Raw genomic sequence first — 27,387 nt, 5'->3', positions numbered from 1 at the left:
TGGTTTTAATGTCTGTTACTTTGAGGTTGTAAGATTACTATTCCACCTCCAGGCAAGAAGAATATGAAAGCAGAGGGCAGAGTAATGGAGAAGGCTAGATAGCTTTTGTGTTTCATTTTAAAGCACTTTCCTGGAGGTTCCACTTAGCAATTCTACTTGGATTTCTTTGGCCAAAAGTGAATTATCCTTAGCAATGAAGGATGCTGGGAAATAGTGTTTTAGCTAAGTACATTGCCTCTCTGAACAAAATTTGGGCTCTGATAACAAAACAAAGAGAATAGAGACTAAGTTGGCATCTCCTAGTATCAACTGCAGTCTACCTCTATACCTACCTAACATTTATATACATTTTTCTTTCCTCATCCACCCTTCCCTCAAGGGAGACAAATCAAGTTTCCATTCACTTTTGTATCCAGTGCCACATCCAGAGTATTTGGGTATTACATGGTCCTTCAGGTCCAGATAAGGCTCCTAGTGTTTCAGTGACCTATAAACAAAAAGATAATTTATCGCCCCCAACATCAAAACTAAACTGCTTTTGTTTGGAAAAGGGAGAACATACATACAGCAGTCGTTCATTCACAACTGTGATGCATTGGTCCATCAGTTATTTGTTGAATAAGAATATCAATAGCTCAGACTTCTTAACCAAACCAGCTGTCTCTGAAAAATCTCCCTTGCCTGTTTTCTTCCAAAGCCTTTCTTCTCTCAGGACATGATCAGCTGTGGCTACATCTGGGATGGGCAGTAGAGGATGCCTTTCTTCCAAGCATCTGTATAATCTTCATAGCTTACTTTCTGTTGGTATGAGTTCTCTGGCCCAGTGGTGGTCTTAAGAGATTGAACAGTCATGGACTGTTCTTTATTTTAAAGCTTTCTTGACAGTTAAGCTTCCTCAACTATTTAGTAGGCTTCCAAACTATTTGCTTCTTATGGATTCTGAAGATCTTACACCAAGCATAATCTTTAAACCTAGAGATTGCAATTTATCTACTGACCTCTGTGCCCTTCCTAGGTGAAGTTTCAGTATCTTAAAACATTCTGAAGATAGCATTCAGTGGTGCATATACCTGTCTCTAGCAGGGAGGTCTTACAGGCCTTTGAGAAAGGCAGTTCTTTTCTTATCTCCTAAAAGGGCTATAGTTCTCTGTAGCCATCTGTTTCTCTATGAAATACATAAATTGGCTTTTTTCACCTCCACAAGTCACTAAATTATGTGACTCAGAGTTTGGCATTGATATTGATGGAAGCAGGATTTGTGAGACATTGCATGTAAGAGAGAAGAGCAGAAAGTTTGAAGACTATTTTAAAATGACATTTCAGTGTATGAGCTATACCATAAGAAGTCTTTCTTGCCACTGTGGTTTCATTTAGATGTAACTTAAATTCATCATTTATGATTTGTGTGTGTGTCAAGTTTTAAATGAATGAATTTATGAAAGAAGATTGTATATAATTGAGCAAATTATCTGAGGCCCTAATTAACTGGTAGAATCCAATTTGTACATATTGACAGATTTAAAGTAAGTAAATACCATAGCATTGTTCTGAAGAAAGTTTATTAGCGGACACCTTTTTGTAGTATCTTGATATTTTACATGAGTTATGCTTTGCCGATCATATCAGAATAAGAGCAGCAGATTAATGTGTAATCTTTCCTTCTAATTGAAATGAGGCTTGGATCTGAATTTATTAATGTAGGTCTGTGAATTTTATTTCATAATAACTCTCTGAAGATATTTTATTCTGTTCCTAATGCCATGACAATTGATTTATTGGTGTTCAAATTTTGAAACATGGTAGGGGTAGGGTTCTAATTTTGAGCAGTTCAGTTGCTGTGACATGGTTTTGTTCTTCGCTGAATTTAAGGAACTTTACAGGGAAATATTTTTGGAAATCACAATATATTAAGTTTGAGAGGGGCTAGCAAAACAAAATAATAACAAAAAGTGCTTTATACTGAAGATTTCTTTTTATTACTTTACAGAATTCTCCCAATTTAAGTTCATTTTCATTCCACGCAGTTCCCTAGTTCATCTCCTTTAGTTACTACCTTTCTTCCCCCAGTTATAAACATATTCTCAGATCCACTGAGTTGATGTGAAAACTTTTTTCTTTGACATGAACAGTCGCTTTGTATTGTATTTTAATTCCCAAGATTTCTTAAAAATATATGCCAAAAGCAGATTTTGTATCTGCAGGCTGCTTTGTAGTTTCATAATCTAGATGCCAAAGCATGCAACTAATGTAACAACAAATCTGTGTAGCTTTAGATTATTATGTAACACAGTGCACACCCACTTGCTTCCTGTGGAGAGTTGTACTGAGTTTTCCCCTTTTTTTGCCAGAAAGGATTTTCTCGTTAGAAGCTAAGACAATCAGGGCACCTGGGTGGCTCAGTCAGTTAAGCGTCTGACTTCAGCTCAGGTCATGATCTCACAGTTAATGGCTTCAAGCTCTGCATTGGGCTCTGTGCTGACAGCTCAGAGCCTGGAGCTTGCTTCTAATTGTGTCTCCCTTTCTCTGCCCCTCCCCCACTGATGCTCTCTCTGCCTCAAAAATAAAAATGAACGTTAAAGAATTAAAAAAAAAAAAGCTGAGACAATCTGTGTTTTAGGGTCACAAGATATGTGGTCTTACTCAACTTCTAAACTCATAACTGAGGCTGAAACCTAAAATGAGCATCTGTTAGAATTTCCAGTGAACAAGAATCACTGGTAAATTGTTTTGTTTCCCACTTCCCCTATACTGAGGTTATCATAAGCTGTAGTGTGCTCTGCTTTTTTTACTAGGTTTTTTCACTCATGTGTTTATAGAATTTTGAAAGATATTAGGTGCCTAAAAGTTTAAATATGTTTTGCAAAATATTAGGAATGTAAAAGCTTTAAAAAGTTTGTTTATTCTTTGTTTTTTTCTGTATAATTCTGATTTTATTCTTTCAGTTGGTATATTTGTCTTATCTCCAAACCAGGTCTAATGGAAATATGTTTTCTTTCAGGATATCCTTCTCATTAATGTAGTAATTGAACAAATGATCTGTGATACTGATCCTGAGCTAGGAGGTGCTGTTCAGTTAATGGGACTTCTTCGTACTCTAATTGATCCAGAGAACATGCTGGCTACAACTAATGTAAGAAATTATTCTGAGATAAAAATGTTTTAGTCTAGTCAGTTTTAAATGATTTTATGTATAATAAATTATGTATAAACATATAAATTATATGTAAATATAAAATATTTTAAAATTTGTACAATTTTGAAAAACAAGTATTTGTACACTTGGCATTCAAGTAGCAGTGACAGTCCTGTAGCAGTTTATTTTTGGCAAAATACAAGATTGTAATCTGCTAAAACCTTAGTAAAACTTTAGCCTTTCTATTTATGGCCCTTGGCCTCTCTTAAGTTCTTCAAAGTTAGCATACAACAGTGTGTATATATGTAGCACTGCTGAACCGTAAACAGTAAAATTGGCAAAAATGATAAGTTTTATGTTATGTGTTATTTAATCATATTAAAAATTAATATGTACTGAATGGTCTCAACCGCGTAGTAAGAGAGAAGTCATTAAAAAAAGACTTACAGAAATATTCCAAAATACTAATAGTTGTCTCAAAATGTTGGGATGTTTTTTCTTTATAAAGTTCCCTCATATTTAGAGAATACGTATGTTGTATTTAAATCATGACTTATTTATGAGACCATTTGTATAAAAAATAGTGGCCAAAATCAAAAGCATTATTTTCCAAATAATAAATTTAATTTAAAAAAATAGGTCTAGGGGTGCCTGGGTGGCGCAGTCGGTTAAGCGTCCGACTTCAGCCAGGTCACAATCTCGCGGTCTGTGAGTTCGAGCCCCGCGTCAGGCTCTGGGCTGATGGCTCAGAGCCTGGAGCCTGTTTCCGATTCTGTGTCTCCCTCTCTCTCTGCCCCTCCCCCGTTCATGCTCTGTCTCTCTCTGTCCCAAAAATAAATAAACGTTGAAAAAAAAAATTAAAAAAAAAAATAAATAAGTCTAAATTCTGCCCTGTTTCAGATGGTTTGATAAATCAATTTGGTGTTTTTTCATATTTGGATATGCTATGAAATCTGGAATTTCAAAGTTTAAGCAGTTAAGTTGCTCCTCCCACATTGCTTGATAGATATTCTTCATTGCATTGCAGATCACAAGTGTATTTGAAGAAAAATTCTTCTGAATAATTTTCCTCAGATAAACTTTTTATCATCATTTTCTTGGCTTTCATTTTAATTTAATAAGTAATACGAAATAGATTTGATTTTTTTAGTACTGCAAAATATCAAGTTGAACATAAAACTAGTTTTTTGCTGCTTTTGGGGTATCTTAAAGTATCTGTTATTTGTGTATGACCTGCACTAATTCTTAGAGACATTTTATTAATTAAAAGATAATAAAGTATTTTTTTTAATTCTGTATATTTCAGAAAACTGAAAAAAGTGAATTTCTAAATTTCTTCTACAACCATTGTATGCATGTTCTCACAGCACCACTTTTGACCAATACTTCAGAAGACAAGTGTGAAAAGGGTACGGTCTCTTACTTATCTGCTTATGGTTTCTGTTTTTGAAGACTAAAATAAGTATTAAATCTACAACAAGATGTCTCCTCAGTGCTTTATATGTCAGGGAAATTAATACTGAAAATTTTTAACTGCAGTATAAAATCATGATTTCCCTTGTTTCAGAGTGTCTGTGTTAGACAATGATACAGAAAATGTGGCAAAAAGCATTGCACCTTGAGGAGGAGATTTATAAACACCTAGCAAAAGGAGATTGTTCCCAGAGTTGTTAGAGTTAGTATCGAGAATAAGAGTAGACAGTATATTACCTATATTAGAAAATCCAAGGGAACCATCATTTTGGAGGATAATTTGGCAGTATAGTAAAAACTCTTTAATTTTACAACATAAGGATCAAAAGTTGATGAGTTAATCAAAAAAGTTGATTAAAGCAGAGAACGGTTTAAAAAAATTAACTATGTATGTGGCACCAGGGTGACCCAGTCTGGAAAGCGTCCTACTTTTGATTTTGGCTCAGGTCATGATCTCATGTTTTGTGAGATCGAGCCCTGCATTGGGCTCCGTGCAGACAGAACAGAGCCTGCTTGGGGTTCTCTCTCTCTCACTCTCTGTCTCTCAAAATAATTAATTAACATTAAAAAAAAATAAAGTTAAAAACTCTGTCAACATTTATTCTTTTTTAATGTTTATTTTTATTTTGAGACACAGAAAGAGAGAGAAAGACAGCGGGAATCCCAAGGGTGAAAATCCCAAGCAGGCTCTGCATTGTCAGCGCAGAGCCCAGCGTGGGACTTGATCTCATGAACCACAAGATCATGACCCGAGCCAAAATTAAGAGTTGGAGGCTTAACCAGCTGAGCCACCCATGCACCCTTGTAAATATTTATTCTAAATTCTGACTCATTTGCTGATATTTTGTAGAGGGGCAAGCCTTTTTTTTTATGTACTTTTTAACATATTTCCATGTCCTCTATCACACATAAACTACACCTGTAATTCATCAGCTACAACTTCTGGTTTTTCTACTTCTACTGTATTCAGCTTAGCCATAGATACTACATTTTTATGATATTACATCAGTCTGCAGTATTTAAATTATGTATTCATACTGCCAAAAATAACTAGCATAAACAAAGGACTTTTTGATAAGCATACAACTCATCTGGTGAAATGAGAAATAGGGGGGACACATTCAATGAGTCAGTTAAGAAGTAAGTGAAAGAGTATTTACTAAAGTAATAAAATTGTGAACTGGGCACACCTTACATAATACCATCAATTCAATTTCTGAGTGTCTATCCTAGGGAACACTTATTTGTTTTTATTTAAATTTGAGTTAGATAACATACAGTGCAGTTGTGGTTTCAGGAGTAGAATTCAGTGATTCATCATATACAACACCCAGTGCTTATCACAAGTGCCCTCCTTAATGCCCATCACCCATCTAGCCCATCCCCGACCTACCTCCCTCCATCAACCCTCCATTCTTCATCGTTAAGAAACTCTTGTGGTTTGTTTCCCCCTGTCCTCTTTTTTTCCCCCTTCTCATATAGCCATCTGTTTTGTCTCTTAAATTCCACGTATCAGTGAAATCATATGGTATTTTTCTCTGATTGACTTATTTCACTTAGCATAATACATTCTAATTCTAGCTCCATCCAGGTCATTACAAATGGTAAGATTTCATTCTTTTTGATGGCTGAGTAATGTTCTATCATGTAGATAATAGATACAGATATATAGACACAGATACACACATGCACACACACACACCACATCTTCTTTATCCATTCATCAGTCAGTGGACATTTAATAATGTTAATAATGCTGCTATAATCATTAGAGTGCATGTACCCCTTTGAATCTTTAGTTCTGTATCCTTTGGGTAAATACCTAGAAGTGCAATTACTGGATCCTAGGGTAGTTCTATATTTAGTTTTTTGAGGAACTTGTATACTGCTCTCCAGAATGGCTGTACCAATTTGCACTCCCACCAACAGTGCAGGAGTTTCCCCTTTCTCATGCTTACCAGCACCTGTTTCTTGTGGTGTTAATGTAAGCCATTCTGACATGAGCGAGGTAGTATCTCATTGTGGCTTTGATTTGTATTTCCCTAGGGAACATTTATGCATGTGCATGACAGGTACAAGGATGTTGGTGCCTTGCTCATGGTAGGAAAATGAAGAATGTATGGTATATTCATATAATGGAATACTATATAGCAATTAAAATAATTGAATTTTGATCTATCATCTGACTAGTTCCCAAAAATATATAGTTGGGTAAAACATGTTGCAGAACATTTTCATGCAGAATGGTTTCATATGTATAAATTAAAATAAATTTTTAATCTTTATTTTAAAATACTTCCAGCCATACAAAAATATTTAGATAATTGTATAACAGACCCCCATATATTTCCTGTTGGCTTTATCAAAACTAACTTGACATATTTTTCCAAATATTTTCGAAAAGAAAATAAATTACAGATTTGTTGGAGTTTCCTGTTCTCCCCACATTCTCATTTTTCCCCCATCCCTCAAGAAATGCTAAGTTTGAAGTTTATCACCCCATGTCTGTTTATATTATTATGACATGTATAATGTATTATTTTTCATGTTTTCAAACTTGATAAGAATTGATTTCTGTTTTTCATATTCTGCAATTTTTTTTCTTTTACTCAGTGCTTTTTAGAAATCTGTCCATATTGATAGCTAGAGTTCTTATTTTTAATCCCTACATAATATTCTCTTACGAGTATGTTGTAATTTAACCTTTCTGCCTCTAATGTACATTTGTTTCCAGATTTTTTATCATACACAATGCTGTGTGATAGTCTTATTTTTTTCTACACAAATGTACTGTAAGCCATGTGCCTAGAAATCAGAACTTATAATGTCTTACTTATTTTCTCAAAATTCAAAGCATAAATGACTAATTGTTAACGTATGTGTTATTCTGGAGTTGAAGAAACTCCTCCGTAGAGAGACCTGTCCTAATTGTTGGAAGATGGCTAAGAGAAGTAAAAGAAGTATCATTCTTTTCTCTGGTTGTAACCTCACTTTCTTTTATCAGAATATTTGTGATACTGTCTTTTAATAATTCCTCATCTGCACCCAATTCTGTAAACAATTGCAGATACAGGTATATTTGAAGCAACTAAATTTTTTAAATTGAAATATAATTGATACACAGTGATACGTTGAAGAGTCTATACATTAAGCTGTGCTCACCACAAGTTGTAGTTACCATCTGTCACCACACAGTGCTGTTACAGTACCATTAACTATGTTTCCTGTGCTGTACCTTTTATCCCTGTGACATACATTCCATAACTGGAACCTTGTATCTCCCTTTACTCATTTTGCCCACCCCCTTACCCTCTCCTCACAACTAATTCTTAATGGTTATTATCCAGGTAAAATGAGATTATGATCAAAGACATGCTTTGTATGTTGTAAAGTACTAGGAAAATGTGATCTAATTATTACTGAACTGACTTTAACTTTTTTTATTAGATAATATAGTTGGATCTAACAAGAACAGCACGATTTGCCCTGGTAAGTATAAATTCTTATTTTATGAACTAATACAAAGTGAAAGCTTTTTTTCCTCAGAGTATAATGCATTTATTTATACAAGGCTAGGAAAGGCATATTTTCAAACAAATGAAATTAAAAAAATATATTTCCTTTTTTCTTTATAATAAAGAAAAGGATCCACTTTCTCCAATATAAAAGATAGAAAACCAGTTGGAATTTTTTGTTTTTGTAAATTTAGAGCTTATTTTCTGATATTTTTTTTGAGAAGATATCTGAAAATTGAGGATTTTAGTTCATTCTTATCTTTGAAATCCTAAGGCCAGTTAGGAACTAGTATTGATGACAACATTATGCTTAGGTATTGTTTATGAATGTGAGTGTAAACACTGTTGCTTCTGCTTGGAACATGCATAGCAGGTGTGGGGCTGGGAGTATAGAAAATATGCTGTGTGCACCTAGCATCCTATCTTTTCTGCCAGGCTCATCAAAGGTCTAGGAGAGATTGGATTCAAGATATCATGAGTAATTTCATGTCCTAATTTGAGAATGTGAAAACAAGACATTTATTAACACTGCAGATCATTGTTACAAAATCTTTGTAAATAAAATTTGGGAATTGAGAGTTTAAGAGAGTTTGTTTTTTTAATGGTGAGGGACTAGTTCATATATTGGTTGTGGTGCTGGTTACACAGATTGCTCTGAAGCAAGTAAAACTCTTTACTTGCATTTAAAGTAGGAAGGATCTTTGAAATACCAGAACTGTATTTTGTATTTCTGTTTTAGTTTATTTATTTATTTTGAGGGTGGGGGAGGGGCAGAGAAAGGGAAACAGAATACCAAGCAGGCTCTGCACTCTCAGCACAGATCCAACACAGGACTTTATCACACAAACCATGAGATCATGACCTGAGCCAAAATCAAGAATCAGCCACTTAACCAACTGAACCAGCCACTTAAAAACTGAACAGGTGACCCAGTTTTTAATGGCTATTCTGTTATCAAAAGAATGCTGATTTATTCCTGATAGGATCATAGTTGCATAAAATATTTATTTATAATTGTAATCTTCTTCAAAAATACAATAGTTGGACTAGATTTACTCTGTAAAGCTGTAATTACAAAATTTCCTCACGGCTTAATATTTCTTGCCTAAAACATTTGTAATAGGTGTGGGTAATTGTTGACATGAGCCTTTGACATACATTCAATTTTGATGTTCAGGAAACAATTTGAAATCTCATGAATGTATACACCAAAGCCTCTTGAGGGAAAAAAAAACAGTGTAGTTTATTTCAGTAGGCATCTCATGGATATCTTGATTTGATGTTAAGATGATTATTGTTAAAAATAAATATTGATGTAATATTTTTCACTTGATGTTCAAATAGCCAAAAATGTCCTTTCCTTAAAGGTGTCTTTAAAGAAAGCATATTGGGGCGCCTGGGTGGCTCAGTCGGTCGAGTGCCCTACTTCGGCTCAGGTCATGATCTCATGGTTCGTGAGTTTGAGCCCCGCGTCTGGCTTGCTCCTGTCAACACAGAGTCTGCTTCCAATCCTCTGTCCCCCCTGTGCCCCTCCCCCACTCGTGAATGCACACTTGCTCTCTTTCTCTCAAAAATGAATTTTTAAAACATATTTTACTGGGGAAATTTATATTGTACCATGTGATGGGCAAAAAGTTTGAGCTATTTACTGTGGACTCTTTTTATCGGTTAATTAATAGTAATAGCACATATTAAGGAAACACTACTAAGAAGATCTCAGTGCAATGACGGTTTTCTTATCATGTTTGTAGATTTTTATTTAGACTTTCTTCTTAATATTCATAAATATTTTATACAAGAGCCTTAGAAAGTATCCATTTAGTCACTAAAACTGATGATACTTTTGGGGAGTTTGCTAATGAAAAAGTAAAAATCCGTAGCTTCTTTAATTGATATAAAAATGAGGAGCAAATAGAATTTTACTGTTGCTCTAAAATCTAGGACATAAGCTTTATTCTATTTAGATGAATTGCGATATTTATTTTATTTTCATATGATGACTTTCTTTGTAGATAATTATCAAACAGCACAGCTGCTTGCCTTAATTTTAGAACTACTCACATTTTGCGTGGAACATCACACATACCACATAAAAAACTATATTATGAACAAGGACTTGCTAAGAAGAGTCTTGGTCTTGATGAATTCAAAGCACACTTTCCTGGCGTTGTGTAAGTAACACTTTAAATGAATGTTCTTGTAAAATATCTTAAGGAACAACATTTTTAATAGAGATAAACCCTGAAGTTACCCATTGGACTTTATTTTTTTTAGCAGTATATATGCTATTAAAAAGATGATTTTATGAGAAGTACTAATCTTTTATTTAAAGGACAGGAGGAATAGGTCATGGTGCTTCCCACCCACATATTACTCACATTTGGATTGAATTGGCTTAAGTCGTGATACAATAGCATGTACAACAACAGCGTTTCACTAATAGAACAAGTCCTACTGTGTTTTACATCCGCTTCATTACACTGTCATTCATTGGTGACTTTTTTTTATACTTTTGAGATATAGCCTTGAAATATTTTTGTGTAACTCGGGTTATTTATTGAACTTGTAAAAATAATTTAGGAGTAGTCCCCCTCAGTAGACCAATTGAACCGGTAATAATCAAACTTAAATGCCAGTATTTGCTTCAGTTGATGGTTGCCAAACTTTTAACTTTCCTTTCCTCTTCACAATTTTACCTGCAAATAGAGATAAACTAACAACTTCCTCTCTCCAAATAAAAAGAGCTTTGTGTGTTTTTTCTGAGCATAAAAATCATAGATAAAATGTAAACATTTAATATATAGAGAAAATATTAATCCCCCAACCATTATTTTTAAGACCTTAAAAGTAGCCACCATTAACAGCCTGCACAATTTTTTTCTGTATCCGTAAACATTTATATAAACATATTTACACAGTTACAGGTATTTTTTATTTTTATCCAAAAAAGGATCATATTAACATACTTCTCAGTCCCTTAGTCTTACTCTAGGTGATTGAATATAGTCTCAACTAAGTTGTTTTCCTAAATGTAGCTGAGTAACATTTGATGGAGTGGCTCTTCCACAATTTATTCTGCCATTCTGCAGTGTACAGATTATGGGATTGTTTTGGTATTTTGCCACTCCAAACAACATTGTAGTAAGTAGTCTAGTATATGAATCTTTTAAGTATTGGTTTATTTCCATAAACCAATCTTCCATAGTGTAGATTCCCAATAACTCTATTGCCAGAAAAGAATGTTTATATAGTTTTAATGTATCCTTTTAAATTTGAGTTTAACATACAGCCTCCAGATAACTTTCCCAAAAGATTGAAGCACTTGACACTCTGGCAGCATTCAGTTTTACTGGCTCCTAAAATGTTAGGAGGCAGATGATGGGAAATGTGGTATTCCACTTGTGTTTTAATTTATGTTTTCTTTGGCAACATACTTTCATGTTTTAGTGTTTTTGAATTTTATCTGTTGTGGATTGTCTGTTACCTTTTTCTTAGAGCTCATTTTATATTAGAGATACCAGTAATATATCATGTTTGGGGGGGAAAATGTCCCAGTCTCATTTGTCTTTCACATTTACCTTTATTTTATTTTTTGACATAACAATTTAAAATTCTCCCTGATGAAAAATATGTCTTCTTTTTATGAGTTTTGAGGATTTTGTCTTGCTTAGGAACATCTATGTCCTAAGATTATACAAATAAAATATCCTCCTCATTTTACTTCTGATATTTTTATTATTTCATTTTTTACTTATATATGTAATACATTTGAGGTTTGTTTTTGTATATGGTTTGGAGGGTCTTGCTTTGTTTTCTTCTAGATGGATAGCCAACTGTGCCCATCCTCTTATTAAATAAACTATATTTTTCTTACTGAATGAAAGTTTCTCTTTTGTTATCCAGTAAGTTACCACATATATCTTGTGTCTTACTTCTGGACTAATATTTTTAAATCTGTTACTTTACTAGACGAAATAAATGGGAAAGTTTATTCTTAGTCCACTATGGCATCTTTGTTGTAAAATTAATTATCTGCTAAGTCCCTCCTCACTTTTCGTTTTCATAATTTTCTTGGTTCGTGGACACTTGTTCTTCCACAGTAACTTAAAAATAATTTTATCTAGTTCATCCTGATCACATTTACATTAAATTTTTATATTAATTTTCGGAAGATGGATGTTCTCATGATAGGTGTTCTTATGTGGCTTTCTGTAGCCAGTGCTTAGGGATGACTGCAGAGTCATTTCTTTATGTGGATGTGCCATAATTGAACAAATCTCCAGTATTTACATGTTTACATTGCTTCAAGATTTCCATTATAATTAGCAGTGTAGTTGTTACTATATCCTACTATTCACCAGCAGTGTATGAGAGTGCTCACATCTTTACCGGTGCTTCAGTCTTTTTAATCTTAAGTACTTCTTGTTCTGCTCCAAAGACTAGGTGTTGTTAGAAGTCTAGCACTTCTCTTCACACTTGTTTAGTGTTACAGTCATCCTACATTTAGACCTTACATGGCCTGTTTCTGTTTTATTCTCAGATAATATTAGGAACCTCTTTTGACAGACACAACTTCTTTTAATGACTTCCATCTGTGAACAGTGGGTTGAAATGAGAGACTGAACATTTCAGTATTCTAAAATGTGAAAAGCCAGATGATACTGCTTATTTGTTACTCTGTTGTTCTTTTACAAGTACAGCCTGATCTGCTATGGCAAAACAGCTCATAAGCACTTGGTAAACAAGGAAATGACATTATAATGTGTAGGTAGCGTCAGTTCACAGATGCTTTTTCCAAGGCAAAGAGAACTGAAATGGTAAGAGTGGAACTGTAGCTTTCATCAGAAAAGTAAAAGACCTTCAGCCCTCCTCTTAAGCTGGCAGCAAGAACCCCTTTGGCTTTATTTTCAGGAAATCACAAAGAAGTACCTACCTTCAGAGCTCCCTCCTGCAGAGAGGCAAGGCCGTCTTGACAGGCTATACCGCTGCTCCGCCCACCTTCCGTGACGGACAGCCCTGCGCTGGTCCTGAGCTGCTGTCACTGTACTGTCTTCATGTCCACCAGCACTGCTCCCAGTACTGCCGGCATCGGCAGCCTGTGCTTTCTATATGTTTTTTTAATCTCTATATCATGGAGCTACCTGCCTGAATAGTTTATTTATCTCCTAAATACCAATTATTGGACTTTTTGCTAGCTACCAGAGAAGTTTATACAAGTTTAAGTGGTCTCTCCCTAACTTATTTTTTCCCTCAAAACCCAATTATTTTTAGTACACAGTGTTCACTTTTTATTTTAGAGGTATACATTCTTTATACTTCCCAATAATTATTAATAAATTATCAATTTGTTCCCTGTATTATTTTTAATTAGGTGCTCTTCGTTTTATGAGGCGGATAATTGGCCTTAAAGATGAATTTTATAATCGTTACATCACGAAGGGAAATCTTTTTGAGCCAGTTATAAATGCTCTCCTGGATAACGGAACTCGGTACAATCTGTTGAATTCAGCTGTCATTGAGTTATTTGAATTTATAAGAGTGGTAAGTTTATAGTAAAGGCTTCTTAACAAAATAATTGTATGTTTAGCAATGTTAATGTTTTAAATTGTGAAATTGAGCATAATATTTTAACCCATGTTTACTGTGTATTATTTTTATTGGCCAAATGTTTTAGGATTATATTTGGCATATGTATGTAGACTTTTCAGTCAAGCATGCCATTCAATGATGTGATCTCTCTGATCTGTTGTAGAGGTAGTGATAAATATAGAAAGGTTGAAAATAATTACTTTGGTAAACTTTGATGGAAGATGTATAAAAGGTAGGCTTTTATCATGGAATTTTAAGTTGAAGAGACCAGGAAGTAGGCAGACCACTCCAACTGCCTTATTTTATAGATGAGGTATTTGAGTCATCCAAACTGATTTGAGTGATTGATTCAAGAGCATCCATTTGGTTAGGAGCACAGTCAGAGCTTGAAGATAGGTCACAGCTCGCTTTGGGGCAACATAAGATTTGTCATAAAAAGATCTGGAGAGAACTGTATGTGAGCAACAGGGATAAGACAGGTAACTGTAGAACCAGTACAATAAATTTTCCCTCTCCCACACAATGAAATCATTCCACCAGGGCAAATAGCCACATGGTTAGAAAGAATTTGAAAAAAAGAAAATCAGAGCTAGAAATTCATTCTCTAGTTGTGTGTGTTACAAATCACATTTCTGCTCATGATATGCTATTCTCAGATAAAGATGATTTGGCTAACTGGATTATTTTTCTAATAATAGTCACTTGCTAAGAGTATGGTTTTCAAAAGGATGAAGAGGATAGAAGTACTCTTTAGCCTTAGAAAAGAGGGAACATACTTAACTAGCTTACCAAGTATCTGAACCCCAGTTCACAGTGCACTGTTCTAATGAATAGAGATTGACTTTTGTATTTTTTTCCTTAAAGTTTTTGGTGAGATACTGATAAAATGAGTTGTAGGGTAACAACCCCATCCCTATTCCTATGATTGAATTTGTTTTTCAGAAAATAATTTTGGGTAGTTGATAAATGTACATTGAATCCCAAAACTTGACTCATCATTTTGTTCAGGGTATAGTACAGAACCATTTTACCTGGGTTTCTAATATTTCTTAATTGAGATTTACAGGAGAACTAATTTAAAGACTTAAAATCCTTAAAAGAAACAGTTTGTGGTATATCTTTTTTTTTTTTAAAGCTTATTTGAAAGCGAGAGAGAGAGAGAGAGAGCCCACGTGTGCACGCCTGAGTGGGGGAGGGGAGGAGAGAGAGACTCCCAAACAGGCTCTGTGCGGTCAGGATGGATCCTGACTTGGGGCTTGATCTCAGGAACCATGAGAATCAAGAGTTGGGCACTTAACTGACTGAGTCACCCAGGTGTCCCTGTTATGGTGTATCTTTTAAAGAAGTGGCATGTATATTTTTTACTAATATTAAATTCCTAAATGACGACTTCTATTATTAATAATAAAAATATTATTCAGGCACCTGCTTGAGATTCTGTCTCTGTTTCTCTCTCTTTCTGCCCTTTCCCCACTTGGGCGCACACTCTTTCTCAAAATTACAAATAAGGGGCGCCTGGGTGGCGCAGTCGGTTAAGCGTCCGACTTCAGCCAGGTCACGATCTCGCGGTCCGTGAGTTCGAGCCCCGCGTCAGGCTCTGGGCTGATGGCTCGGAGCCTGGAGCCTGTTTCCGATTCTGTGTCTCCCTCTCTCTCTGCCCCTCCCCCGTTCATGCTCTGTCTCTCTCTGTCCCAGAAATAAAAAAAAAAAAGAAAAATTACAAATAAATTAACTTTTTTTTTAATGAGCCTGCTTCACACTCAGGTATTTGGAATGATTATTTAGGATGGTTCATATAGAATTTAGAAGTTATTGCTGTCAGTTTCTTTCACAAAAATTATACCATTGGAAGACTGGAAATAGGTGGAATTCAAGTTAACAGTTGATCATATCTGTACATGTAATATAGTCAAAGGAGTCTGTGTTTATTATTTAGGTAAGGCTTCTTACCAGTTAAAGAAGGAATCATTAAGTAACACCTAACATTTTGTTGAAAATATAATTTAAAAAAAAAAGAATATGATTTTCTAACTGGCTGTGTGCTCTGGATCAGGCCATCTAACCTCTGAGATCTTCAATTTTCCTTCTCTGTAAAATGGGAGTAATGAACCCTATTTCATAGAATTGTTAGGGGGATCAAGTGAAAGTATACGTTAAAGTGCTTTTTAAATTGTGAAGTGCTACATAAATGGAAAAAATAAACAAGATATAAACTAAATCTGTTTACTTTCAGATGTTTAGTAGCCCCCCAAAAAGGCTTCTTTTTTATTCCAAGTTTTCTGAGGAGGCCTGGCTCATGTATAAAGAAACTAGGACACTTATTTTTGGAATGCGATTTTGAAAAATCTTTTTTGGTCAGCTTTGGAACTGTAAAAAAGTTTCTTTAAGTTTTTCTCCTAACAGTCATTGAATTATATTTGAATTGTAAATTTTGTCCTTATACAGGAAGATATCAAGTCTCTTACTGCACATATAGTTGAAAACTTTTATAAAGCACTTGAATCAATTGAATATGTTCAGACATTCAAAGGATTGAAGACTAAATATGAGCAAGAAAAAGACAGACAAAATCAGAAACTGAACAGGTATTGTTTTAAGTATATTGCATCTATAGTTTATATAATTATATCCAAAATCATCTTTTGTTTGGATCTGACATAATAAATTTACCCAGGAGCATTCTTTCCATCATTAGATAGTACAGAGTCTTATAGAAGGGTAGGATATTCTCCTTACCAGAATCTTTTATGTGAAAAATGACTGCTTTGTATCATAACTCAAGGTAAATTTTTAGTTTAGTTTGCAATATCCTTAAATATTTTGGGATATTTTCTGGTTACATCTTGTATCACAGTTGAGGTGGTTATGATATAAATTATACTCAGTTAAAATTACTTTAGCTCCTCTTGGTTATACATATTTATTCTCAAATTTAATCTGGTTACAAACTTTAAGTCATTAGTATTTGTGGTATGTTTCTTACAGTGTACCATCTATATTGCGTAGTAACAGATTTCGCAGAGATGCAAAAGCCTTGGAAGAGGATGAAGAAATGTGGTTTAATGAAGATGAAGAGGAGGAAGGAAAAGCAGTTGTGGCACCAGTAGAAAAATCTAAGCCAGAAGATGATTTTCCAGATACTTATGAAAAATTTATGGAGACCAAAAAAGGTATTAAAATTTTAAGTTTTTGAATAGTGCATCATTTTTAAATACAGAAATTATTGAGTTGTCTGTGAAGATTTGGCCATAGTATATAAAGTATGAAAGATAGGAATTTTATAGTGAAATGTGACCTTTTAAAATTTCCACATCTTTTTCCAAAGCTGGGACTTATTTTCATGTTTAAAATATTTTTCTTGAAACTTGTCATTTTGTGATGCCCTTCATTTACTATTTAGAAATTATTATATTTTCTGAAATTATTATATTTTCTACTTAATACATTGTCTTCTGTGAATAATCTTGGATTTATTTCTGTACTGAAATCCTCAATAATAATAGAGACCATATAGATCCATAGAAACTTTCCAGAGCACTCTGCCTTTTACAGGTGAGGAAACTAAGCTCAGAGAAGTAACTTTGCTCTTTGAAATTTTAAAATCATTATAAAAATTTAATAAAGATACGCTATCAAGGGAAGAGAAATGAAAGTAAAATTTCCCATCCTTCAAATAGTTTAACTTGTTTTGAAAACTGAGATCTTACTTGGCTTTCAAAAGAACGAATCACTTTAATTCTATGGCCTAAAAAATTACCATTATTGGAGTACTGCCCTCCATATATCATATAAATGTTTAATACAAATTTACATTTTGAAAAGCAAAGCATTTCCTGGACTTCATATAAAGTTTGTGATTTTGAATGTGAGGTATTCTAAAGGCAATTCTCCTTAGATAGTGTTTTATTGATTTATTACATTTTTCCTGAAACTGTTGTTCCCAGCATCATTCATCATGTACTCGTTAATGCTCTTAGTTCTGTTTACTTCAGCCTGGGGGAGCAAATAGCCCATTAAAATGTCCTAAGGAATAGGTGGTAATTTTTGGTGACCTAATTCTTCTACCTTTACTCATTACAGGCACTACCCTGACTGCCGTGGAAAGGGGCAGTGAGGCCGTGCTTGAAGCACTACATCCACTCAAGAATCATACACAAAAACAGCAACCAGATATGAAAGGATAGTAGATACCTATGTCATAAGAGAAACAGATAAAGGAACCTGGAATATTCAGGAAATAAGAGACTGATAGATATGATCATATCATCGTCTTTAAGCATTTAAAATACTGACTTGTGGGAGGGATTGTCAGGTTTTCACAAGGACTATAGGAGTATAGGATCAGTGCAGTGAGTTAGAAGCTGCAAAGAGACAGTAAAAGGAAGTCAGGCAGGTAATGAATCCTTGATGTGTCCTAGATACAGCAGTGTAGAATTCTAGCGTAGGATGACAGATTCTGGTATATAATTCTTAAGATCCTTTCTAATCCTGAGATTTCTAAGATTCCAGCTAATTAAAGACTTACCACTGTACACATGTACTCTTATAAAGCAGAGGCAATGATTTATAAGTTTTATTTTTTTTTTAATTTATATTTTTTTTCCAATATATGAAATTTATTGTCAGATTGGTTTCCATACAACACCCAGTGCTCATCCCAAAAGGTGCCCTCCTCAATACCCATCACCCACCCTCCCCTCACTCCCACCCCCCATCAACCCTCAGTTTGTTCTCAGTTTTTAAGAGTCTCTTATGCTTTGGCTCTCTCCCACTCTAACCTCTTTTTTTTTTTTTTTTCCTTCCCCTCCCCCATGGGTTTCTGTTAAGTTTCTCAGGATCCACATAAGAGTGAAAACATATGGTATCTGTCTTTCTCTGTATGGCTTATTTCACTTAGCATACACTCTCCAGTTCCATCCACATTAATGATTTATAAGTTTTAAAGTTACTGTGCTTTTCAGATGCTTTGCTTAGGAATCTTTACTAAAAAAGATTTAAAATTTTGCTTTAGCAAAAGAAAGTGAAGACAAAGAAAACCTTCCCAAAAGGACATCATCTAGTGGCTTCAAATTTACTTTCTCCCACTCTGCCAGTGCTGCTAATGGAACAAACAGTACAAACAGTAAATCTGTAGTGGCTCAGACACCACCAGCAAGTTCTAATGGATCCTCTTCCAAAACTACAAATTTGGCCACATCAGTAACAGCCACCAAGGTATGTGAAACTATTCTATACACAAACTTTGCTTTTTCCATCTTTAAAATTATTTCATGTTTACTGAAGGAAATTTGGATAATAAAAATAATTCCAAAGAAGAAAGTTTTGCACGCTGTCATCAGAGAACATGACTGCTAATATTTGATTCTTCTTTAGGTATATGGGTTTATCAGACATGTAATTAAACAGTTTTGTATCTTGCTTTTATTTATTTGTTAAAAGAATTTTTCTTTGTTACTTAAATACTGTTGATGACCACAGAATTTCATTTTATTTATCTGTATCATAATATTTGTAAGCAACACACCCAGTAATATTTTGGAGCACATAAGTTGATTCTGCTATTTCATTGATGGGACTGCTGGTATTGTTGCATTTTAAGCTATTTTCTTGGATAGATGCATAAAGGAATGTTTTCATACATATTATCAGATACATCCAGAATGTCTATACCAGCTTATGTTACTATAAGCATTGTATGAGTGTGCTTGGCTCACTGCAGCTTTGCCAGTGTTGTTAAATTTATTTTTAATCTTTGCCCATTAGGTTGCATAAACAGAATAGATCTCTTTCCCAGTTGTGTGTTTTGTGTTAGTAGCAACGTTGATTATTAGCCTTTTGAATTTGCTCTTCTGCAAGTTGTCTTTTCATAGTCTTGTCTTTTTAAAATTGGCTTATGTTTTTAATATGAATGAATCTTCAGTTATAAGGATATTAGCCTTTTTGTTACTTGCATAGCATATGTATTTCCCATTGGTTACTGTTTTATATAAACAAGTTTAAATTTTATATAAAACTCTCTTCTTTGATTTATATTGTTATTATACGCAACCATCCTTTTCCCCAAAAAGGAGTGGCATAAAATAAAAAGGCATAAATACAAGACAACTGTTAGGAGAAGAGTAGAAGGACAAGAGGAGGGAAATGTTATAGTAGTAGAAAACCTAACCTTAAGTGATGCATCTAGTTTTGAACACAAAATACAATTTGAATTTATTGTTTTACAAAAATGTGGAGTCTAGTCAGTATTGCATTGAGGTAGGCTATTGACTAAAGATCACAGAAGTAGCATTGTCACTGAGATTCTACTGCTTTTGAAACATTTTATGTTTTTTATTTTTTTAAAAAAAATTTTTTTTTTCAATGTTTATTTATTTTTGGGACAGAGAGAGACAGAGCATGAACGGGGGAGGGGTAGAGAGAGAGGGAGACACAGAATCGGAAACAGGCTCCAGGCTCCGAGCCATCAGCCCAGAGCCTGACGCGGGGCTCGAACTCACGGACCGCGAGATCGTGACCTGGCTGAAGTCGGACGCTTAACCGACTGCGCCACCCAGGCGCCCCTTATGTTTTTTAACTAGAAGTTTTAAAATTAATTTTCCCTTCTTGATAGGACAATTTAATGTAATATTTGTGATACTATAGTAAGAATATTTGCTGTGGAGTTCAATTGTTTGGGTTCAAATCTTGGCTTTGCCTCTTTCTAGGCTGTTTGACCTTGAGTAAATTATTAAATCTCTCACAACCTTAGTTTTTTTCATTATAAACAAGGATAAAAGAGCACCTACTCTAAAGGCATGTTGTAAATATTAAATTTTTTAATAAGTGTAAAGAGCTTAGAACACTCTTTGCACCCTCTCAATATAGACTTTTTTTTTTTTTTAATCAAAGCAATACATGCACTTACTGTCAAAAGTCAAAGTAGTATTAAAATGTTGAGGGAAAAAATCAGTCCTTTTTCCTTTCCACAGAGATAGCTTAAAACTCTTGTACCTTCTATTTCTAAGTAATATGTTAATACTTCTGGGTTGTTTTGCCAAGTTTAGACCTAATTTATTCTTGTTATGGTAGGTAAGAATTTAGCATGTGAACAGTCTTTACCACACCCTCACCCTTATTTCTTCTCTCACAATTTTTGGTTAAATAATTGATAATTGTATTGCTGTGATGACAATATAAATATTCTTTGTGAATTTTTTCCTGGTCTTTTTTCCTATACTGTATTTTTCTTGGTAACTTTTCTCTTTCTAGAGTAAATAATGGCCACCATTTTTTCATTTGTTGCAGTAGTTAGGTGCCTGTCACTAATTCTTTCACTACCTCTCAGGTTAGTTTCCACATAGTATCCCCTGTGGAGACCTCTGTCTTGAAGCCTCCCTTCCAGTTCCAGCTTAGATCGGTTGCTGTCTAGATTTGCTGCACAGCTTTTGTCTTATGGCTGCCTCAGCCATCATCCTAGTACTTCTTTTGCCTCTCTTTTTCTTGGATTGTTTCCTGCATCTCATGTCTCTGGACTCTTTCTTGATTTTCCCTCCCATTTTGGTGGAACATATCCTCTAATAATTGTTTTCTAAAAAAAAAAAAAAAATGCCATGAGAGGTATTGAGACCTTCATGTATGAAGATATGTTGATTCTGTCTTCATACTTGACTGACAGTTTAACTGAATATAGAATCAGGTTGGAAATAATTTTCTTTTAAAAATTTGAAGTTACTGCTATCAAGTAATCTGAAGACATTCTTATTTATGATCCTTTGTGTGTGCTATTTTATTTTCTTCTTGGAAGCAGCCAAACAGTCATGTCCTTCAATTTGAGGACATTTTGTGCTACTTCACTATTAACTTATTGTTTGGATGTTGGGCCTTCTAGGTTTAGCTTAAAATTTTCATAATTTGGGGCGCCTGGGTGGCGCAGTCGGTTGAGCGTCCGACTTCAGCCAGGTCACGATCTCGCGGTCCGTGAGTTCGAGCCCCGCGTCGGGCTCTGGGCTGATGGCTCAGAGCCTGGAGCCTGTTTCCGATTCTGTGACTCCCTCTCTCTCTGCCCCTCCCCCGTTCATGCTCTGTCTCTCTCTGTCCCAAAAATAAATAAACGTTTAAAAAAAAAAAAAAAAATTTTTCATAATTTTCCTCGCTTATTACTCAATTTTTAAATCTTCTTGTTCTACTTTCTGGGCTATTTCTTAGAGTTCTTAATTTATTATCCTTCCAGATAATTTTTTACTTATGACCGAGCAAAATGAAATGCAAGCACTAACACATTTTTTACCCTTTCGACACTAACAGCAGATTGCCGTATCTGTCTACATCTTTTTGGGGGACAAGGAGAAAACAGTGATTGTTCTTGGAAAATAAATTGTTCAGTCACTCTAGGCTATGACAAAAGTTTGAAATTAAGCAAGATAGGAGTTTACGGAAGTGAAACTAGTTAAATTGGCTCTCAGCCTTTTTCATCAAAGTGTAGCCACATTTCTAAGTGGTGGCAGGTTCTTTATCAGCAGTGCCCTGTTTAACCATTTTCACTGTCTGTTTATTGCTGTAATCAAATTGATTGGTTCTTAAATAGATCAGATGTGAACTTTTCTAATTCTCCTTTGCAAGGCATCCTAAAGTTCTAATATATTTTTTAAAATTGCATTCTTTGAGGGGTGCCTGGGTGGCTCAGTCTCAGTGGGTTAAACGTCCACCTTCAACTCAAGTCATGATCTCACAGTTCCATGAGTTCGGGCCCCACATTGGACTTTCTGCAGTCAGGACAGAGCCTGCTTTGGATCCTTTGTCTCCCTATCTCTGCCCCTGCCCTCTCATGTTCTCTCTCTCTCCTTCTCTCAGAAATAAAAAATTTTTTTAAAAAATTGCATTCTTTGAAAACTTGATAGTTTTCAAGGCTGGTAAGACATTAGCTACTAATGAAATTACCAAGTTTTTTTTTTAGCTGTAGAGCTATAAAACATTCACGTTTTCCTTGAAGAAAAATAGTTACAAAAAAAAAAAATGAAATCAGAATGGGAAACTATTAGTAGGCGGCCAAAACAAACACTTCTTTTGCCCCAGATTAACAAAAGAGAACACTGCTCTTGCTTTTTTCACATAACACATAACAGACTTATCTGGGTGAGCTTTCCATATCAGGATATAAAAGAACTTCCTCCATAGAATTCCAGCGTATGATACACTTCAATTTATAACTAACCCTATTGATGCATTTAAAAAAATTTTAATGTTTATTAATTTGGGAGGGAGGGAGAAAGAGGGAATCCGAAGCAGGCTCCAGGCTCTCAGCTGTCAGCACAGAGCCCCACACAAGGCTTGAACTCACAAACCACAAGATCATGACCTGAGCCGAAGTCAGAGGCTTAAAGGACTGAGCCACCCAGGCGCCCCCCGCCCCCCATTGATGCATTTTAAACTTGTTTCCAGCCTTGTGCAGTTAAAACAATTGTATGTGACTTTCTACACAAAATATTTCATATACATGTGTATTTTTTTTTTTTTTAGTTTATTTAGTTTTGAGAGAAAGCGCAAGTAGGAGAGGGGCAAAGAGAGAGAGGGAGACATAGAATCTGAGGCAGGCTCCAGGCTCTGAGCTGTCAGCACAGAGCCTGCAGCAGGGCTCGAAACCATGAACCAGTAGATCATGACTTGAGCCAAAGTCAGACACTTAACTGACTAAGCCACCCAGGCACCCCCTTATACGTATTTCTGTATAGAATGTACATTTACAGTTTATCAAATTTACTCAGTAAAAATGCAAATAAGTAGGTAGGTTCTTAACATGGTATGTATGGCTGATACCAAAAGCTAGCTTTATGCTTAAGAAAATATTAGCAGTGTTCCTACCAGAGTTGGGGACAAGGTAGGATGCCACTATGATTGCTGTAATTTAACCATTGTTCCTGGGTATTAGCCAATCCAGTTAGGTGAGATAAAGAAATTAAGGCTATAAAAATTAGAAGATGTAAAAGCTATCACTCCTGCTGATGATTTTTAAAAATTTCATTAATCATTTTTATGGAAGATCTGTCCTTTGTTTTTTGCATAGAGGATAATTCTTGAATTCTCTCTCCTTAGAATTTTTTAACATGATGAATTATATTAATAGTTTAAGTCCAGAAACTGTCAAATTGTTTACAGGGTACACCTCTGGATTACAGGTCTTTTTACTTCCAATATTTCACATTTTATATTTTTATTCTTTTCAGTAAACATGATTTTTTTTACTATATAGGAGTTTGTTTATGGTATAGAGATAAAATTGAAATTATGTAGGTGAGTGTTTCAGATAGACTATTTCTTAAGAAGTCATTTTTTTTTTTTTTTAATTTTTTTTTCAACGTTTATTTATTTTTGGGACAGAGAGAGACAGAGCATGAACGGGGGAGGGGCAGAGAGAGAGGGAGACACAGAGTCGGAAACAGGCTCCAGGCTCTGAGCCATCAGCCCAGAGCTCGACGCGGGGCTCGAACTCACAGACCGCGAGATCGTGACCTGGCTGAAGTCGGACGCTTAACCGACTGCGCCACCCAGGGACCCCAAGAAGTCATTTTAAATGTTACCCATTGGGAACTGAAATGTTTGTACATTATGATATATAATCTGTAATCCCTAAGCATAATGAAAACTTTCCTCGATAACTTGTTATCTTTGTGAATATCAGACTGGTGTCTTTTTATAAGGTAATAATGTCTTCTATCTCCTCTCATCTAACTTGTTTGGCTTGAAACCAAATAAATAAGAATGATATTAGTAATAGCAGCTAATAGCAGTTACTGAACACTAACTACATACTAACCACTGTGCCCAGTGCTTTTTATGTTTTATTTTCAATTTAATTTTCAAAATAGTTCAGTGAGGTGTAAGTACTATTAATACCAATTTTACAGATAATGAAAATGAGGCATAGAGATACTAAATCACTTGCCCACAGTCATGCACCTAAAAAATGGTGGCCTTGGAATTTGAAGTCAGGCAGACTACAATCAAATACATTCTTAACAATTTAGCCATATTACCTCTTGCTTATCAAACTTAAGACTTGTGTGTTATTAAGCTGAGAAGACAGCAGAAAGATGCTCACGTAAATATATGTTACAAAGAAATTTGATTTAATTCCCACACTTTCTGATAACTTCTTTCTAGCTGCTCAGAGACCTTTGTTGATTAACACTACAGTGGTTCAGTTATATTTTGGCAAAGTGTTACTGCCAGATGTCTGGGTTCTTTAGACATGAAGCTACGTAGCTGTGAAGTAGGAGTTATTTCTATTGTATTTGAGGTCTGAAGGGTTTAAACTAAATTCATTGTTTACAGCAGCCTTTTAACCTGTGGGACATACATACTAACTTCATGGTGTCGGTTCAAAATGAACACAGACCTGAGAACATGTAATTTTCTGGGTAGAATGTGTAGAGCTTTAATACGATTTTCAAAGGGATCCATTATGCGTTAAAAGACCAAACACCTGAATTACCTCATCTTTTCTTTTGGTTAGAGAAAGGTAGCCCTGAATTTTTTAGTTATTAGTTGTATGACCCACTTCATGTGTTCTTTTTCATCAAAAGCAGAATGAAAACAGTGGTGTGCACATGAAATACATGAAGAACAGAGGCGAAAAGGAGGCTACTTGTCACTATTTTATAGTTTAAACATAGAGATGAACTAGTTCATCTCCAAGGTCCTTCCGGCTCACTCCTTCCAGTATCCTGATGATTTGTGAGTCCTACTTTTTGGAGATAATACTTTTCCACAGTGAAATTTTGCTGAATTGAATTGTGAGGTGTCATTAAAAATCCAAGGGCTGAATAAAAAAGTTGAGGGTAATAACTTAAGAGTGCCACCAACTAGTACCAAGTGTTCATAATTTTCAATCAGTTACTGTATCAAATTTATGTTTGAGATATATATGATTAGAAAAGTTGTGATGTCTTTAAAAGCAACTGCACTAATAACCTTTTTTTCCCTTAAGTTATGTATTTTAAAAAAAGTTGTTTTATTCTTCAATAGGGCAGTTTGGTTGGGTTAGTGGATTATCCAGATGATGAAGAGGAAGATGAAGAAGAAGAAACATCTCCCAGGAAAAGACCTCGTCTTGGCTCATAAAATATTTACTGGGGACCCTCAAATGTGTGGTCTTACTAAAATGCTGCATCTGTTCAATGAGCTGAAAATCTGAATCAGAAAGCTTTCTCACTTGAACTTATAAATATACAAGGAGTAGCAAAAGATACTCAGTATATCAGCTAGGAGAGTTTAGTTCTGTAAAAAGAAAAACAAACAACAAAAAAAGGCTTCCCAGGAACTTGATTGCTTGCTAGTAATTAAGGGGTTTGCCTTTCAGGCTGTCAAAAAAAGGTTAGTGACCTGAACCTGGGAGATAGCCTCTCAGTGAGGAAACTCTCAGGTTTGGGAATGGCTTGGGGAGGGATAAGGTTGATAAAATATTAAATGCAGGGTTGCTCCGGGGGGGGGTATCCGATCTAGAAACAATTGCAGAACTTTAGTTACAAACCCAATAACATTACTTGTATAATGGTGCTGGCCATGTTGTTCTTTTAATCAGTTGCCTCTTTTTAAAAAATTTTTTATGGAAAACAAATTCAACTATCATAAAAGTGAAGTTATGCTGTTGGGACCATTTTTTGAAGTTTTAACAAATTCAGCCTTATAGGTAGTTGGAGGGAAGTACACTCTGTGTTACAGTACATGTTGAGTTTTCTACACCATGAATTTTCAGTATGTATTTTGATGAAAACAAGCTGGATTCAAAATGGAGAGTTTTGTCAGTAGAACTTTAAAATCAGCACTTTTAGAGATAACTGATGCCAAGTATCAGTACAGTACAGTACAGTAGTATTTCGAAATGATTTTTTCTAGAAACTTGGGAGTGGGTTGAACAGAATGTTTCCAACTGTCTCCCTCCCAGTCACTCTTTGGTGGAGGATACTTTGAAGTCACTTTCTGTTTTGTTGGTTAAGTTGTCTCTGTCCAGAGCTGCAAGCTAGTTTTAAAGTGTAATTTATAAAGACTTCCATACAAAGAATAGTGCTGAATTAAGTGGCATATCTAGAGGCCATTTTGATCCAAGAAGTTACTTCAGTATCAAAGTCAGTATGCAGCACATGAAGTTTTTCCATAAACAGGGGTGTAATATGAAAGCTGCTTTTTTTTTTTTAAAGAATAAAAGCACATTCCATGTACGTAAATGAACTTAAAATAGTAAGTTGAGGCAAACAGTTAAGAAGTTTTATTTTTAGAACAGCAAGTTAACTGTAAATATTTTAATGTTAGTTTTGCTCATCTATGATCTGAGATCATGCTGAAGTGAGAAAAATGTCCCCCAAACTACAATTTAATGCATTGGGAAAAAAAGTGAAAAATAGTAATTCCAGCTACAATCTTCAGATCACCCTTGTAATGTGTTATGGGTCCATTTTTCCTGGAATAGCTTAAACTGAAGCAGTTTCCCCTGTTTTGGAGATTTTGTAGTTAATTTTAATTTTGGCTATTGTTTGGAAAAGATGGGCTGTCTGTGTAGATATGAAGTATAGTTTTTCCATAAAACAGATGTTTATTTTGTATTAAAAAATACCACTGTACTTGTTTTACACCATTTGTATACATGTGGTGATATTAATGCTGACCTGTAAAATTCAGGAATTAAAATGTGACCCTGTAATTCTA

General features: G+C 34.8%; 1 protein-coding gene across 5 annotated transcripts in view; it reads left to right on the top strand.

Moving 5' to 3' along the window:
* PPP4R3B (protein phosphatase 4 regulatory subunit 3B) overlaps window positions 1-27,387 on the top strand; it is a 66,996-nt gene extending 39,609 nt beyond the window's left edge. For 3 of the 5 annotated variants that reach the window (XM_043603412.1, XM_043603416.1, XM_043603414.1), the window contains 9 exons: window positions 2,999-3,130; window positions 4,440-4,542; window positions 8,054-8,095; window positions 10,134-10,292; window positions 13,493-13,662; window positions 16,156-16,295; window positions 16,696-16,880; window positions 18,722-18,924; window positions 25,711-27,387. In XM_043603412.1, coding sequence (XP_043459347.1) covers window positions 2,999-3,130; window positions 4,440-4,542; window positions 8,054-8,095; window positions 10,134-10,292; window positions 13,493-13,662; window positions 16,156-16,295; window positions 16,696-16,880; window positions 18,722-18,924; window positions 25,711-25,806 — 1,230 coding nt within the window. In that variant the 3' untranslated portion in view covers window positions 25,807-27,387. The remainder of the gene's footprint in view (window positions 1-2,998; window positions 3,131-4,439; window positions 4,543-8,053; window positions 8,096-10,133; window positions 10,293-13,492; window positions 13,663-16,155; window positions 16,296-16,695; window positions 16,881-18,721; window positions 18,925-25,710) is intronic. The other 2 variants (XM_043603415.1, XM_043603413.1) reach the window with 1 other exon arrangement.

This window comes from Prionailurus bengalensis, chromosome A3 (genome assembly GCF_016509475.1).
Source record: "Prionailurus bengalensis isolate Pbe53 chromosome A3, Fcat_Pben_1.1_paternal_pri, whole genome shotgun sequence".
Lineage (NCBI taxonomy): Eukaryota > Metazoa > Chordata > Mammalia > Carnivora > Felidae > Prionailurus > Prionailurus bengalensis.
Note: the sequence above shows the minus strand (reverse complement) of the source record. Positions and strands in the feature narration are given on the sequence as shown.